At 44.2% G+C, this 18,844-nt stretch overlaps 1 protein-coding gene across 1 annotated transcript; it reads left to right on the top strand.

Moving 5' to 3' along the window:
* The first annotated feature begins 4,320 nt into the window (after window positions 1-4,320).
* LOC147970970 (uncharacterized) lies at window positions 4,321-4,704 on the top strand. The gene has a single exon (XM_087523755.1). The coding sequence runs from the start codon at window positions 4,321-4,323 to the stop codon at window positions 4,702-4,704; it is 384 nt and encodes a 127-aa protein (XP_087379881.1).
* The last annotated feature ends 14,140 nt before the right edge of the window (window positions 4,705-18,844 follow it).

Genomic DNA, 18,844 nt, shown 5'->3' on the forward strand with positions numbered 1-18,844 from the left:
CGTAGCTCAGTGTTCATCTTTTGTTTAGCATCATGAATGGATCGCTGTCATGTTTTTTGTTGCCATGTTTGAGTGCTGTAGCATGTTCATCTTGTTGCATTTAGATGGCTACTTGCTGTAAATCGCAGACCGGTGCCATATTTGAATTGCTTGCCATTTGCAAACCGTGACTCTGATTCTGGCGTTCCTTATATCGTTTTCAAGCGATTTCATCTCACCTTTCCAGTGGCACACTTGGATTTCCAAGTTGAGGCCAGGTTCATTCATCTCTTGTCAAATCTTGCATATGCATCGCATATCGCATCCCGCATAGCATACCATGTTTGCATCATGTTGTTTGAGTTTGCACGTGGTTGATTGTGTTCCGTTTGCTTGTTTGTCTTGTTTGGGTAGAGCCGGGAGACGAGTTCGCTAACGAGGAGCCCGTTGAGTTTGCTTTCGAGGATCCAGTCAACTCTGACAACTTTGCAGGCAAGATGATCATATCCTCGAAATCACTTCTATCTTTGCTTTGCTAGATGCTCGCTCTTTTGCTATGCCTATGCTACGATGCCTACCACTTGCTTATCATGCCTCCCAAATTTCCATGTCAAACCTCTAACCCACCATGTCCTAGCAAACCGTTGATTGGCTATGTTACCGCTTTGCTCAGCCCCTCTTATAGCGTTGCTAGTTGCAGGTGAAGATTGGAGACCGTTCCTTGTTGGAACATTATTTACTTGTTGGGATATCATTATATTATCTTGTTATATTAATGCATCTATATACTTGGTAAAGGGTGGAAGGCTCGGCCTCTCGCCTAGTGTTTTGTTCCACTCTTGCCGCCCTAGTTTCCGTCATATCGGTGTTATGTTCCCGGATTTTTGCGTTCCTTACGCGGTTGGCTGATAATGGGAACCCCTTGATAGTTTGCCTTGATTAAAGCTTTTCCAGCAATGCCCAACCTTGGTTTTACCATTTTCCACCTAGCCTCATTTTCCCTTGGGTTTCCGGAGCCCGAGGGTCATCTTATTTTAAACCCCCCGGGCCAGTGCTCCTCTGAGTGTTGGTCCACCTGTCAGCTGCCGGTGGCCACCAGGGGCAACTCTGGGCTGGCCTACTCGTACCTAGGACAATCTGAGTGTGCCCTAAGAATGAGATATGTGCAGCTCCTATCGGGATTTGTCGGCACATTCGGGCGGTGTTGCTGGATTTGTTTTAACTTGTCGAAGTGTCTTGTAGAACCGGGATATCGAGTCTGATCGGAATGTCTCGGGAGAAGGTCTATTCCTTCGTTGACCGTGAGAGCTTGTCATGGGCTAAGTTGGGACTCCCCTGCAGGGATTTGAACTTTCGAAAGCCGTGCCCGCGGTTATGGGCAGATGGGAATTTGTTAATGTCCAGCTGTAGATAACTTGAACCTTAACTTAATTAAAATGAATCAACTGTGTGAGTTACCGTGATGGTATCTTCTCGGCGGAGTCCGGGAAGTGAACACGGTGTTGGAGTAATGCTTGTCGCAGGTTGCTCTCTAGTTATGCGTTCGCGCTTTGCTTCCTCTTCTCGCTCTCTTTTGCGAACAGGTTAGCCACCAAATATGCTAGTCGCTTTCTGCAGCTCCACATATTACCTTGTCTTACCTATAAGCTTAAATAGTCTTGATCACGACGGTGCGAGATTGCTGAGTCCCTGTGGCTCACAGATTACTTCCAAACCAGATGCAGGGCTTGACGACTCCGTTCCAGATGACGCGCTTGAGCTCAAGTGGGAGTTCGACGAGGACTCACGCCGTTACTATGTGTCTTTCCCTGATGATTAGTGGTGGTGCCCAGTTGGGGCGATCGGGACCGTGTCGCATGTTGGGTTTATCTTTTATTTTGGCGCCGTAGTCGGGCCATGAGTGATTGGATGATGTAATGTTATTTATGTACTTTGATTGACGTGGCGAGTGTAAGCCAACTATGTATCTCCCCTTTTATTATCTATATTATATGGGATGTTGTGAAGATTGCCTAACTTGCGACATTGCTTTCAATGCGGTTATGCCTCTAAGTCGTGCCTCGACACGTAGGAGATATAGCCGCATCGAGGACGTTACAATGAATGCCTCCAGCGGTGTACCAGGATGTGCAATGATCTAGCGTGACATGTATAAAAATATGAATGGTGGCTAGGCTGCAAATACTATGTCAACTATATGATCATGCAAAGCAATATGATAATGATGGTATGTGTCATAATAAACGGAATAGTGGAAGTTGCATGGCAATATATCTCGAAATGGCTATGGAAATGCCATAATAAGTAGGTATGGTGGTTGTTTTGAGAAAGGTATGAGGTGGGTTTAAAGCACCGGCTAAAGTTGCGCGGTACTAGAGAGGCTAGCAATGGTGGAAGGGTCAGAGTGCGTATAATCCATGGACTCAACATTAGTCATAAAGGACTCACATACTTATTGCAAGAATTTATTAGCCCTCGAAACAAAGTACTAGTACGCATGCTCCTAGGGGATAGATTGGTAGGAAAAGACCATCGCTCGTCCCCGACCGCCACTCATAAGGAATATAATCAATAATAAATCATGCTCCAACTTCATCACATAACGATAGACCATACGTGCATGCTTCGGTTATCACAAAACATAACACAAGTATTTCTATTAACCCACAATTACCAAGTAGCATGACTCTAATATCACCATCTTTATATCTCAAAACAATTACAAAGAATCAAACTTCTCATATATGCAATGATCTTCATGAAAGTTTTTATTATATCCCTCTTGAATACCCATCATATTAGGACCAAATTCATAACCTAAGAAAATTGCCATACTATTTATAAGAATGTCAAAATAATATAATTGAAGCATGAGAGTTCATCAATTTCTTCAAAATAAAACCACCGTCGTGCTCTAAAAAGATATAAGTGAAGCACTAGAGCAACTACCTAGCTCAAAAGATATAAGTGAAGCACATAGAGTATTGTAATATATTCACGATTAATGTGTGTCCCTCTCAAAAGGTGTGTACGGCAACGATGATTGTGGTAAACTAAAAAGAAAAGACTCATAATACAAGACGCTCCAAGAAAAACACATATCATGAAGAATGCTATGAAGAAGCTGAATTTCATTTTGGAACTTCAGTTGACAGAGTAATCGGAAGTAATTATGTCAAGCCCATACATGACTTGTCAGTGTCCGATCCCTTTGCAAAAATTATGTGGATTCGAAACAAGCCTTATAAGTGGTAATATCAGTTTGAACCTCTCTTATAACCATGTTCAGCTGATCAGCGCGGGCGTTTGTAGCTGCATGAGCTCAATTTCATTTCTAATATCAGTATGAACCTTGTAATCTTCGAATTTGAGCCATATAACTCTAGAATTTGAACCTTGTAATATTTTGGGCTTTTGTGGTACAACATTGAAATGGCATCGTATGAGACTCGTATATTGGAAGTACTATTTTGACCTTAATATGCAATGGACTTAGATTTTTATTTAGCATTCTCGAATGTGTTTACCCTATCGATCTCACTACATACGATTTGTATAGCTTACTGGACTACGATCTTCTACATTATTGCACATAGTTGGTTTCTTCAACCATGTGCCCTGTAGAGCGCAGAATTAATTATCGCACTCGAGTGGCCATCATTACCCTTCTGTGTAACTTTGACCTCATCACCCACGGGTAAAATTATGGTCGAAGTCATTCCACACACTTTGTTTTTGCAAAGCTTTCTGCCAATAAACACCCACAATTGCCCCACTTCTAGCTGACGTGTGGCCGTACTAGCCGGGCGGGAACTTTGCATGGTAAACTGCGCGGTTGCGCGGGAGCAGGCTCACCAACGATAAATTTGGCGCCTCTTCGAGCCCACACGTGGTCAAACGAAATGCGTGTGGGGTGCTCAAGCATGCATTGGAATCCTCCTCTATGAACACGGTAACAAGACGTGACGATTAAAGGCTGACTAGCCCCCATTTATTACAACAGCCATTTAACCCTTGTGTTTGTTCAACCTTTCGATCGCGCCACAGTATTGCAAGAAGCACACCCACGACAACCGATTCTTAGAGGGGATCATGCATGGCTCCAATGGCGCTCTGAGCGGCTGCCGACGACGAGCATCAGTTCACCATGCATGTCGTGGTGGACACCCACAGAAGGTTCACGGAGCTCTCGGTGGTGTACACCAACAACCCGGTCTGGGTGGAGCACTCCATCCACACCATGGAGCTTTTGCTTACTGAGGAAAAGTACAAGGTGGTCGGGTTCAGCGTCGATAGACAGGCGCTCGTGTCGGGTCTCGTCCCAAGGTCGTCGTCACCCAGATGTGCATTCCCAATCACGTCCTCGTCTACCACTACTTCCTGGCCATAAGGCCTTGCAAGCGTTTTGGCAGGTTTGTCAACATCCCCCACTACATGTTCGCTATGATGGACATCACCGACGATGTAAAGGTGCTCAAGAATTTGGGCATCGCCTGCCAGAATCTTGTTGACATCCAGGGCCAATACAAGATCCAGGGCAGCAAGAAGCATGAGAAGGACTCACTGGTTCACCTCGTCGAGGCCATCATCGATCCCTACTATAGAGACATGAGGGATTTCTGCAACAAGGACAAAAGTGCCTGCCACTTGGCTTGGATGCAGAAACTCGACAAAGCTCACATCATGTATGCAGCCAAGGAGGCGTACACGAGCTATGAGATGTAGATGCAGGCCGTTGACAAGAGGAAGTGCCTCCTTCCCCAAAACGGCCAGGGCTCCAGCTAAAAGTAGAGCAATGGAAAGCGTTGTCATAACAAGAAGTAGATGATTAGATGCTCATTTCTCCTAGTTTAATATGCATGTAATTGTTCGCTTTGGTGTGTGGAAATGTTATGTGTGTACTCACTTATGTAATTGTATGCTTAATTTGCTCATGCAATCATGTTCTCATAAGTATATATGTTGATTTTCTGTAGACAGAGCGTAGATATTGTTCAGACAGAGCAAATCACATTGCACACAGACTAAACAATGGAACCCGTCGGTGATGATTTCACCAATCGCTCACAATTGTATGCTAGCAAGAATTTGCCCACAACACACACGACTTGTGAACAGGAATTGTCTGTGTTGTTATCGGTCTTCCTACACATTTCTAATTACTGACCTATTTGCCGCGTATCACACACATCTTGTTAAGTTGAACCGTTTCTATTGTGTTGCCTAATCTAAAATAGTTCATCCGAATGAACTGTATGCCGTATGTCACGCACATCTTGATCTTGCTGACTGTTCCTGTTGTGTTGCCTAATCACAAACAGTTCATCCGAGTGAACTGTATGCTGTATATCACACACACCTTTAACTGTCTATCATTTCTGCTATTATTCTCATCGCAGATAGTTCATTCCAGTGAACTGTATGCCACGCACACGCGCAACTATAATCTGAATCGTGTTTGATGTCTCCGCCATCGCAAACATTGTGTATCTTTTTTGATGGTTTTATTACATCACTGTTTGCGATTAATGCATCACACACAGTTTCTTCGAAGGGTCTCGGATTGTACTGTCGCGTTTGCACCATCATGCACTAGTGTGAAATCATGAATTTCACATAGATTCGAAGCATAGAATTGCAAACAATTTATTTGATTCCATAAGAGTCTCCCTTTTTGAGACAAATGGTGATGCACAAAATGAGCATGCCCATCTAATGATTTTACCTCAACTAAACTATTTGGGGTTTCAGCATGAGCAGAAATGGATCAAAGGTGATCCAAGTAGAAAACTTTAAGTGGATCCATGGTCATCTTAATTTTTTTCTTTCATTTTCTATTTTTTAGTGTTCAGATGAAGGCAAAAAAACAAGTAAGCAAGCAAACAAAAATATTTGTGTGTTTTTGTAAAAATTGTTTTAGAAGTGGTGGAGATGAAAACGAGAGGCAAATGGCAAATGAAAGTAAGAAAAAGTGGATGATAGTTCATGCAAAGGTACTTGATAGGTTTTGGTGATGTCTCCCCGGCAATGGCGTTAGAAATTCGTCCTACTACTTGTGAGCTGCGCTGGGACTTCCTCGAAGAAGAGAGGATTGTGCAGTACAGTAGAGATAAGTATTTCCCTTAGTTAAGAACCAAAGTTATCAATCTATTAGGAGAACCATGCGAAACCCCATGAACAACACCTACACACAAAAGAGCAAATACTTGCACACAACACGATCAAGGGGGTTGTCAATCCCCTTGGCGGTTAGTTGCAAGGATCAAATCTGATAGTGATAGATTGATAATATAAAACACAAAATAAAAGAACGGTAAATAAATGGAAGCAAGATATTTTTGGATTTTATATGTGATAAAGGTAGACCCAGGGGCCATAGTTTTCACTAGAGGCTTCTCTCTCGAACAAAAACCATATGGTGGGTAAACAAATAACTGGGTAATTGATAGAAAATCGCATGGCTATGATGATATTCAGGGAAATAATCATGTATATAGGCATCACGTCCGAGACAAGTAGACCGACTCCTGCTCGCATCTACTACTATTACTCCACCCACAACCGCTATACAACATGCATCTAGAGTATTAAGTTCAAATGAAACGAAGTAACGCCTTAAGCAACATGACATGATGTAGACAAAGTAAATCCAACCAATATGAACAAACCCCGTCGTTTTCCCCTTAATGGCAACAATACAAATATATGTCTTGTCCCCTTCTGTCACTGGGATATAGATCACCACCAAATTGAACCCATTACAAAGCATCTCTCTCGTTGCAAGATAAATCAATCTAGTTGGCCAAACAAAACAGATAGATTGGAGAGAAATACAAAGCTCTGACAATCATGCATATAAGAATTTAGAAAAGACTCAAATATTTCTCATGATTAATCTAATCATAAACCAAAAACTCATCGAATCCCAAAAAAACACACCGCAAAAGAACATTACATCGAATAGATCTCTAAGAACATCGAGGAGAACATTGTATTAAAGATCGAAGAGAGAGAAGAAGCCATCTAGCTACTGGCTATCGACCCGCACGTCTGTGGTAAACTACTCACACATCATCCGAAGGGCAACAAGGTTTATGTAGAAGCCCTTCGTGATTGATTCCCCCTTTGACAGAGTACTGGAAAAGGCCTCGAAATGGGATCACAGAAGAATAGAAAGTTACGGCGGTGAAAAAGTATTTTGGATGGCTCTCTATTGGTTTCCCGATTTTAGAGAATTTATAGAGCTGTAATTAGGTCATACGGAGCCTTGAGGGACCCACAAGGTACTAGGCCCCCCTCTAGGGCATGCCCTAGCTAGTGGTGGCGACGGGGTGGTCCCTCGACTCGAAGGTGAGGTCAGCCTTGGGCGCCGCCCAACCTAGGGGAGCTCCTTGCTGCATGGAGGAGGCGCCAATCTGGTGGAAGAACTGCTTGGTGTGGTAGTCCGAGGGCGGTGCTTGTGAGCCGCCCGAGGAGGGCTGCGACGGCGATGGGCGCTGGTGCCGCAAAGCATGCGACGAACAGGCCGCGCAGCTCCTCCCAATACGCCACTGAGGATTCTGGGAGGGTGAGCAGCCAGGCGCGCGACACACCAGCGAGGGCCATGGGGAACCAGTTGGCCATGACCTTGTCGTCGCCTCCAGCTTCCAGGACGGCCTCCTCGTATATCTGCAGGAAGGCCGACAGATCTGCCGCGCCGTCGTAGCGAGGCGGTATCTCTGGCTTGAACTTGTGCAACGACTGCACCCACCGCAAGGCGGGGGTGAAAGCTCTGAGCCCCCTAGCACCGTCGTGGGTGCCCGTCGCCCCAGCCGGAGGAGCTACGCCTGCCATGGGGACAAAGCGTGGAGGCGGTGGAGCATGGATCGACGGAAGGAAAGCTTCGGCGCACCCCCTACCTGGCGCGCCAAATGTTGGATTTCGGGTTCGGGCAAAACCCTTAAGGTTCGAACTCTGGGGTGCGCACGAAGATCTCTCCTTCCCCCTATCTCACTCACTCACCACGATCTCAAAGCTCAACTCGTTGACTCGAAGAACAAGGGACACAAGAGTTTATACTGGTTCGGGCCACCGATGTGGTGTAATACCCTACTCCAATGTGGTGTGGTGGATTGGCTTGTAGGCTGAGGATGAACAATTACAAGGGAAGAACTACCTCCTAAGGAGAGGTGTTCTTGAGCTCGGTGAGCTTGTGTGGTTCAGGATCCCACAATGGCCAATTTGAAATGGGACAGCTAGTACAAGCTATCCTGACAAAAGGTGGTCTTCGCCTGCCAAAGGCTCTAGAGGTGACGCTGTCGTGGGCTCCGGGATGACCTCTGTCCCGCCGTCTTGCTGGTCTTGGTCTTGTTGCACCGATATGGAAACCTTTGCCTGATGCCTCGGGACTCCTCGCCTATGCCTGCTCCTTTAGCACCAAAGAGGAAACCCGTACTCTGCACCTGCTGGCGTCGACCTAGCCTTGGTCGTCATGGCTTATGTCACGGAAACCTCATGAGGTGCCCCTCGCCTTGATCTCTCCGCTCCTCGCGAGCTAGCCTAGCGAGGCTGCCCTTGAGGAGGTCTTGTGTCGTCCGCCTCGCGAGGCTTGTCCCCTCGCGAGGGTCTTGAGTGTTTGCTGGGGAAGATGGGCCGTACCAGGCCGCTAGAGGAGCCACGCCATGGGCCGAAGGCAGGCAAGTCTGGGGACCCCCATTCCCAGAACACCGACACACACAAACCAAAATATCAGAGAAGAAATACGAGGCTATAAGAAATCATGCATAAAAGAGATCAAAGAAACTCAAATACTTCCATGGATATACAAAGATAGATTTGATCATAAACTCGAAGTTCATCGGATCCCAACAAACACACTTTAAAAGAGTTACATCATATGGATCTCCAAGAGACCATTGTATTAAGAATCAAGAGAGAGAGAGAGAGAGAGATGAAGCCATCTAGCTACTAACTACGGACCCGAAGGTCTACAACGAACTACTCACGCATCATCGGAGAGGCACCAATGGAGGTGGTGAACCCCATCCGGGGTGGTGTCTAGATTGGATTTGGTGGTTCTGGACTCTGCGGCGGCTGGATGAATATTTCGTCGACTCCCCTAGGGTTCTGGAAATATTGGGGTATTTATAGAGCAAAGAGGTGGTCCGGGGGCACCCGAGGTGGGCACAACCCACCAGGGCGCACCTGGGCCTCTTGGCACGCCCTGGTGGGTTGTCCCCTCCTCGGGACTCCCCCCAGGTGCAACCAGGGCCCAACATGTTCCTTCCGGTCCATAAAAAATCTTCATAAAGTTTCATGGCATTTGGACTCCATCTGATATTGATTTTCTACGATGTAAAAAACACGGAAAAACAGGAACTGGCACTTGGCACTATGTCAATCGGTTAGTACCATAAAATGATTATAAAACATCCAAGATTGATAATATTACAGCATGGAACAATCAAAAATTATATATACGTTGGAGATGCTCAATGTTCCATGAGTTTTGCATTGGGATGCCATCTTCGGTCTCCATACAGACTGTGCTAGGTCTGGCGACATGTACTACCCCGTAAGGGCCTTCCCACTTTGGTGTCAACTTGTTTGAACCCTTGGTGGATTGAACACGCCTAAGGACAAGATCACTTCCTCAAGACTCGGGGCATGGATCATGTGGCTGTGATAGCAGCGCAGGGCTTGCTGATATTGTGCGGCATGTACAACAACCCAGAGACGATCTTCCTCGTGGAGCATGGCATCATCATGCCGTAGCTGCTCTTGCGCTCCTCCATCATAGGCAACTACCCGAGGTGACCCGTATATGAGTTCTATGGGGAGCACTGCTTCTGCACCATATATCATGGGAAAGGGAGTCTGGCTAGTAGCTCGATTTGGTGTCATCCTAATTGAGAAAAGAACCATCGGCAACTCATCAATCCAGCGCTTGCTACATTTTCGCAATCTATCAAAGGTTCTTGTCTTCAACCCCCGCATCACTTCAGCATTCATCATTTTTGCCCATCTGTTGCTCCTTGGGTGCGCAACAAAGGTGAAAGAGATCTTGCTTCCAAGGCTCTGGATGTACTACATGAAGGCGTGGCTTGTGAACTAGGTGCCGTTGTCGGTGATTGCCCTGTTGGGTACTCCAAAACAACACACCAATCCCTTGAAGAACTTGATAGCTGATTGGGTCGTCACCTTTCTAACTGGTTCTACTTCAGGCCACTTTGTAAACTTGTTGATAGCCACGTACAAGAATTCAAAGCCCCTGGTAGCATGGGGAAAGGGGCCCAAGATGTCGAGCCCCCAGACCGCGAAGGGCCAGGATAAAGGGATGGTTTGAAAGGCTTGAGCTGGCTGATGAATATTATTGGAATGGAACTGGCATGCTTCACACTTGGTGACGAGCCTAGTTGCATCCCGGAGGGCGATGGGCCAATAGAATCCTTCCCGGAAAGCTTTCCCGACAAGTGCTCTTAGTCGGGGTACACACAAAGGGGCGTATGTTTCCCGCTGACTTGTGCACGGACAGGAAGCCACCAACCCGACAAGATTACAACATCCAACACCAGACCTGATGAGGACAACAATACCATTGCTACACCCACAACCCCTGCTGCTATACATACTGGACCAATTACTAGAGCTCGCGCACGCCAATTGAATTATCAGGTACTTCCGTTTCTTGGTAATGATTCTAATGTTCATGAGAATATGATGCTGCCTAAATTGGATACATTTGTTTTGCTTATAAATGAATGGCCTAGCTTGGACAAGAGAGATGAACCTTGGAGCAAGTTCAAGCATGGAGATGATGGCATACACAAGGGGAACAAGAACAGAGTTACAAGTGATGATTCCAGGACTTTGAAGCCACCATAATGAGTGCATGAAGACTTAGACGAAATATACAAGATGCCACTTCATAAATTTCATCCAATGGCTATTCTAGGTGCTGCGTCACCTTATTTTTGGGCCAGGCCCATGTAATTTCGAAGTACTTGATTATAGGCAGTTTTTAGAGTCCGTATGTGTGGGCAAACAAGAGTTAGGGTTGGTTTCGGACCCCTCCTCCAAGGGCCACGAAATTCCCCCCTCCCTCCTCGATATATACAGCCCTTAGGGCATCGTTTAGACTTTGGGTTTTGTTTAGATTAAAAGTTCGCCATAGCTATAACTTCGCGTACTTCGTTTGTGTCCAACGACCAGACCAAGACGTCACAAAACACCACCTTCATTAATAAAGCTTTCCTCTTTTATTCGCAATATCTAGATTGCAATCTCAGTTTCTTGCTTGTTCTTCGTTTGCTCGCAGGAAATAGACCCTCGTGGTCAGGTTGATCGTGCTCCGGCGTGGTCAATAACCCATGGAAGTTGGTTTAGCGATTGCTAAGGCACGACGTCTTCGCACGTTCGTAGTCAGATCGTCAAAGTCGACTCCCATAGAAAACAATATCTATCTCATCGAAACATTGGGACACCTTCGCCTCTATCAAGTGGTATCAGATTTCCAGGTTGCTCGGTGAGATTTTACAATTTTTCGTAGTTTAGATCGAGTCTGTTCTTCATACCTACAGTCCACGAAAAAGCCAAAAAAAATTATGTTTAGTTCATCATATCTGAACCAATCTGAGCCTTTATATAATCTTTTAAGGGTTTTGCATTGTTGAATTTGCGGTTGCATCGTCGTGTCTAGTTGCTAGTCTTAGTGTCTAGTCCTTTAGAGTTTCGAGTTCTGTTCACAAGTTGTCACGCCACCGCCGCACCATTGTCATCACCGCTACCATATACCACCATCGTCATCACCGCTGCCATATACCACCATCGTCATCACCGCTGCCATATACCACCATCGTCATCACCACTTTCATATACCACCATCATCATCACCGCTGCCATATACCACCATCGTCATCACCGCTGCCTTTACCACATATCCACCGCCATCACGATAATCCGAGTCCACCTCCATCACCGATTCGCCATCAGTCCGAGTTCCACCACCCTACATATATCCGCCACCAGTCCGAGTTTCCACTAGATTCATCTCCGCCACCAGTCCTAATCTGAGTCCAGTATTTGTTGCTTTGTTTTGGATTTCCAGATCACACCATACTCCGAGTCATGACAGAGTTGGACTCCCCAACTTCTGTGTTCCCTTAGTAGAAAAATAGTTCCAAACTAAAAAAAACTAAATCTGGAAAATTCTGGCTAGGCAGTTTTTAGACCATTAGTAGACTTTTTCGAAAAAAATTGTTGCGGAGCAAAAAAAAAGAGAAAAAATGTGCAAAAAAGTGAAAAAAGGGGAAAAAAATTCAGGGCGTGCTCCTCCCTTTTTTACGTGCAGGGTCGTGATTTTTTTAGTGTTCTAGGCTCGTGTCTCTAGCACGGTCTAGCCGAGGACCAGCACAGTACCGTTGTTGAGCGTTTATTCAACTTTGCATCTGTGAATTGAATATTGCTGACCCTTTTTGCAACCATATTATAAGCCTTCCTAGATCCACATACATCTATGTTGTGCGTTTGACTCTCCCTGGTAATCTCTCTATCCAAGCTTTGAGAGTTTTGACTACATCGGTTGCCGATCACCGCCTGCTGCTGGGTAAGAACTGGTAAGAATTTGAGATTTGCTTGACGGATTTGTGACACCCACCACCACCTCTTGTTATTAGTCTGTAGGATCATATTCTTGTGTGTTTCTATTGCTGCTAACCATGGCAGGATCACAAGCTGACGAGACTGACTGGGAGAACATGATGAATAAGGAGTTGCATGATAAATTTCAGCAAATGATGAGTGGACAGTTGCAAGATGTGCTAAACAAATTTGAAGAGGCCATGGAGAAGATAGATGGCATGGAGAAGACGTTCGAAACCAAGCTCGATAACAAGTTTAATGAATTGCTCGCACGTCTTCCACCACCACCACCGGCTGCACCTAACGCACCTCTACAACAACAACAACAACGTCGCCTTCCAAATCAAGTGGGATGAGCACAACGCGTTCCCATTAACCCTGGGCAAAATTCTGGTGCCGCTGTTGATGCTTATGTAGCTCCTGCTACTACCGCAGAGGTGGAGGACCATTACGAGGATGAGGTTGATCAAAATCAGAACTACGTGCAACCACCAGCACCACCACCACTAGGTCGTCCTCAGGTATATGATCGCAACGGTAGGGCTGCACCACCATATGAGGTACGAGATCATGACCATCTTCCTAAACTAAAATTGAATATTCCACCATTTGAGGGTAGATGTGTTCCTGATATATATCTTACTTGGGAGTTAGAAACTGAACAATGTTTTACATGTTTACAATATCCTGAGGAGAGACGTGTTCCTGCTGCTGTTTGTGCTTTCACTAGCTTCGCATGTGTTTGGTGGTCTGAACATTGTAGATTATATCCTATTCCAACTACTTGGGCTTCTTTGAAAACTGCAATGCATACTCGTCGGGTTCCACCATATTATCAACGTGAATTACTTCAAAAATTACAGCGTTTAAGACAAGGAAATTTTTTTTGTAGAAGAATATTATCGGGAATTACAAACTGGCGTGATTAGATGTGGTATTGTTGAGGAGAATGAAGCTATGCTTGCACGTTTTATGGGTGGATTAAATAGAGAGATTCAGACCATTCTAGAGTATAAGGAGTATACTAATATCACTCGTTTATTCCATCTTGCTTGTAAAGCTGAACGTGAAGTGCAGGATCGACAGGCATTGGCGCGAACTAACTTTTCTGCAGGTCGATCTTCATCATGGACACCACGTGCATCCTCTACTTCCACTACACCAGCACCTCCATCAGGTGCCACCTCCAGCTGTGATACAAGAAAGTAGGCACAACCACCACTATCTGCCAAGAGCACACCTCCCGGGCCTGCGCAGAGTTCTTCTTCTTCCATGGCATCAACATGGCACAAAAGTGATATTATTTGTCGTCGTTGTAAGGGAAGAGGACATTTTGCGAGAGAATGCAAATCTCAGCGAGTGATGATTGCTACTGAGGATGGTGGGTATGAGTCCGCTAGTGACTATGATGAGGAGACTTTGGCTCTTATTACACGTGAAGAACACGGTGGAGATGATTCTGATCATGAGACGCAATACATGGCTCCTAAAGATGCTGACAGGTATGAATGTTTAGTTTCTCAACGTGTTTTAAGTGTGCAGGTCACACAAGCTGAGCAAAATCAGAGGCATAATTTTTTCCATACAAAGGGAGTTGTGAAGGAACGTTCTATTCGTGTCATCATAGATGGAGGGAGCTACAACAACTTGGCTAGCATGGAGATGGTGAAGAAGCTATCTCTCACCACAAGACCACATCCACATCCTTACTACATCCAATGGTTCAACTACAGCGGCAAGGTTAAGGTAACACATATTGTTCGTGTGCATTTTAGTATCTCTACATATGCTGATTATGTTGATTGTGATGTGGTACCCATGCAAGCATGTTCCTTATTACTTGGTAGACCATGGCAATTTGATAAAAATTTTGTACACCATGGTAGAAATAATCAGTATACTCTTGTTCATAAGGATAGCCATATTACTTTGCTTTCTATGACTCCTGAATCCATTTTGAAAGATGATACTAATAGAGCTAATAAAGCAAAACAGGAGAAAAAGAAGAGTGAAAATCAGATTATGACAAAAGAATTTGAGCAACAAATGAAACCTAATAATCAACCATCTAGTGTTGCTTCTGAAATTAAATTGAAAAATGCATGTTTACTTGCCACAAAATCTGATATTGATGAGCTAGATTTCAGCAAATCTATTTGCTATGCTTTTGTGTGCAAAGAGGCATTATTTTCATTCGAGTACGTGCCTTCCTCTTTGCCCCTGCTGTCACTGACATTTTGCACGAGTTTGCTGACGTCTTCCCACAAGACGTGCCACCGGGATTACCACCTATTCGAGGGATTAAGCATCAAATTGACTTAATTCCCGGTGCATCGCTACCCAACCGTGCACCATATCGTAACAATCCAGAGGAGACGAAGGAGATTATGCGTCAAGTACAGGAGCTGCTCCACAAAGGTTACATACGCGAATCTCTTAGTCCTTGTGATGTTCCTATTATACTAGCGCCTAAAAAGGATGGTACGTCGCGTATGTGTGATGATCGTAGAGGCATTAATAATACCACTATTCGTTATCGTCATCATATTCCTAGGCTAGATGATATGCTTTATGAATTGAGTGGCTCTACAATTTTCTCCAAAGTTGATTTGCGTAGTGGATACCATCAAATTCGTATGAAATTGGGAGATGAATGGAAAACAACATTTAAAACTAAGTTTGGTTTATATGAGTGGTTAGTCATGCCTTTTGGGTTAACTAATGCACCTAGTACTTTCATGAGACTAATGAACAAAGTTTTACATGCTTTTATTGGACGATTTGTGGTAGTCTATTTTGATGATATACTGACTTATAGCAGATCTTTGGAGTAACATTTGGAACATTTACGTGCTGTTTTTATTGCTCTACGTGATGCACGTTTGTTTGGTAACATTGGGAAGTGCACCTTCTGCGCCGATCGAGTATCTTTTCTTGGCTATGTTGTTACTCCACAGGGAATTGAAGTTGATAAAGCCAAGATTGAAGCTATTAAGAGTTGGCCGCATCCCAAAATGGTCACACAAGTGAGGAGTTTTCTTGGACTCGCTGGATTCTATAGGCATTTGGTGAGAGATTTCAGCACCATTGTTGCACCTCTCAATGAGCTTACAAAGAAGGATGTTCCTTTTGTTTGGGGTACCGCACAGGAAGAAGCCTTCACGGTATTGAAAGATAAGTTGACACATGCTCCTTTACTCCAACTTCCTGATTTTAATAAGACTTTTGAGCTTGAATGTGATGCTAGTGGAATTGGATTAGGAGGTGTGTTATTACAAGATGGCAAACCTGTTGCATACTTTTCTAAAAAATTGAGTGGGCATAGTCTGAATTATTCTACTTATGATAAAGAATTATATGCTCTTGTTCGGACTTTAGAAACATGGCAACATTATTTATGGCCCAAAGAATTTGTTATACATTCTGATCATGAATCTTTGAAACATATTAAAAGTCAAGCTAAACTGAATCGTAGACATGCTAAATGGGTTGAATTCATTGAGACTTTCCCTTATGTCATTAAACACAAGAAGGGTAAAGAAAATGTTATTGCTGATGCATTGTCTTGTTGCTATACTATGCTTTCACAACTTGACTTCAAAATATTTGGTTTGGAGACCATCAAAGATCAATATGTGCATGATGCTGATTGTAAGGATGTAATGCAGAATTGTAAAGAAGGAAGAACATGGAACAAGTTCGTCATTAATGATGGATTTGTGTTTCGTGCTAACAAACTATGCATTCCAGCTAGCTCTGTTCGTCTTTTGTTGTTGCAGGAGGTGCATGGAGGAGAATTAATGGGACACTTTGGCATGAAGAAGACGGAGGATATACTTGCTACACATTTCTTTTGGCCAAAGATGAGACGTGATGTTGAGCGTTTTGTTGCTCGCTGCATTACATGTCAAAAAGCTAAGGCACAACTAAATCCTCATGGTTTATATATGACTTTGCTTGTACCTAGTGTTCCTTGGGACGATATATCTATGGACTTTGTTTTAGGTTTACCTTGAACAAAGTAGGGGAGGGATAGCATATTTGTTGTCGTGGATAGGTTCTCAAAAATGGCACACTTTATACCATGTCATAAAACAGATGATGTTGTTAATGTTGCTGATTTGTTCTTTTGTGAAATTATTCGCTTGCATGGTGTGCCAAATACTATTGTTTCAGATAGTGATACTAAATTTCTTAGCCACTTTTGGAGATGTTTATGGGCTAAGTTGGGGACTAAACTGCTTTTCAGTACTACTTGTCACCCCCAAACTGATGGACAAACTGAACTATCAATAGAACACTGTCTACTATGCTTAGGGCTGTTTTGAAGAATAACAAGAAAATGTCGGAAAAATGCTTGCCTCATATTGAATTTGCTTATAATCGTTCTTTGCATTCTACTACTAAGATGTGCCCTTTTGAAATTGTGTATGGTTTCCTACCTCATGCACCTATTGATTTGTTGCCTCTTCCATCTTCGGAGAAGGTTAATTTTGATGCTAAAGAATGTGCTCAATTAATTTTAAAAATGCATGAGTTAACTAAGGAAAATATTGAGCGTATGAATGCTAAATATAAACTTGCTGGAGATAAGGGTAGAAAACATGTTGTGTTTGCACCTGGAGATATTGTTTGGTTACATTTGCGTAAGGATAGATTTCCTAATTTGCGCAAATCAAAGCTAATGCTGCATGCTGATGGTCCTTTTAAGGTGTTAGATAAAATAAATGATAATGCATATAAACTTGAGCTGCCTGCAGATTTTGGGGTTAGTCCCACTTTTAACATTGCAGATTTGAAGCCTTATTTGGTGAGGAAGATGAGCTTTCATTGAGGACGACTTCATTTCAAGAAGGGGAGGATGATGAGGACATCAATACCATTATTACACCCACAGCCCCTGCTGCTATACATACTGGACCAATTACTAGAGCTCGCGCACGCTGATTGAATTATCAGGTACTTTCGTTTCTGGTATCAATTCTAATGTTCATGAGAATATGATGCTGCCTAAATTGGATACATTTGTTTTGCTTACAAATGAAGGGCCTAGCTTGGACAAGAAAGATGAACCTTGGAGCAAGTTCAAGCATGGAGATGATGGCATGCACAAGGGGAACAAGAATGGAGTTACAAGTGATGATTCCAGGACTTTGAAGCCACCATAATGAGTGCATGAAGCCTTGTACAAAATATACAAAATGCCACTTCATAAATTTCGTCCAGAGGCTATTCTATGTGCTGCGTCACCTTATTTTGGGCCAGGCCCATGTAATTTCGAAATACTTGATTATAGGCAGTTTTTAGAGTCCGTATGTGTGGGCAAACAAGAGTTAGGGTTGGTTTCGGAACCCTCCTCCAAGGGCCACGAAATTCCCCCCTCTCTCCTCGATATATACAGCCCTTAGGGCATCATTTAGACTTTGGGTTTTGTTTAGATTAAAAGTTCGCCATAGCTGCAACTTTGCGTACTTCGTTTGTGTCCAACGACCAGACCAAGACGTCACAGAACCCCACCTTCATTAATAAAGCTTTCCTCTTTTATTCGCAATATCCAGATTGGAATCTCAGTTTCTTGCTTGTTCTTTGTTTGCTCGCAGGAAATAGACCCTCATGGTCAGGTTGATCGTGCTCCGGCATGGTTAATAACCCACGGAAGTTGGTTTAGCGATTGATAAGGCGCGACGTCTTCGCACGTTGGTAGTCAGATCCTCAAAGTCGACTCCCATAGAAAATGATATCTATCTCATCGAAACATTGAGACTCCTTCGCCTCTATCAAGACCAAGCACAAGCGATCAGCTCTTTGAAGAATCAAAGTGCAGATCAAGAAGACCAAGTCAAGCCAAAGGAGCAAGACACCACTAAGGGGAAAACCTCCCTTGCCGGCAGGCGAGCCTGGAGAAGTCAAGGTTACCCCGGAAGTGAGCCTCAAGGCCGTCCAGGCAGGCCTGTCGGGCCCTACGAAGGCAAAACACCCCGCCAAGACTCCACCGGACCACCTCACAGCGATGCAAGTCATCGATCGGTGCGGTGTCATGCCCCAAAGTGACTAAGTGGCTGTTTTCTGCCACATGGCAGCCACTTCCTATAGAAATCACCTCCAAATGACACCCGTCCAGCGACGTGTCATGCAGACAGGAGAGAAGGTGGCCGAACTGCCCGGCAAGGCATGCCGGGGTAGGCCATGATGTGACACTAAGCGGTGCATTTAATGCGCTCTGCCCTGTGTGCAGAGTTAGGTATGA

This window comes from Triticum urartu, chromosome 5A (genome assembly GCF_056163025.1).
Source record: "Triticum urartu cultivar PI428250 chromosome 5A, HENAU_Tu73, whole genome shotgun sequence".
NCBI lineage: Eukaryota > Viridiplantae > Streptophyta > Magnoliopsida > Poales > Poaceae > Triticum > Triticum urartu.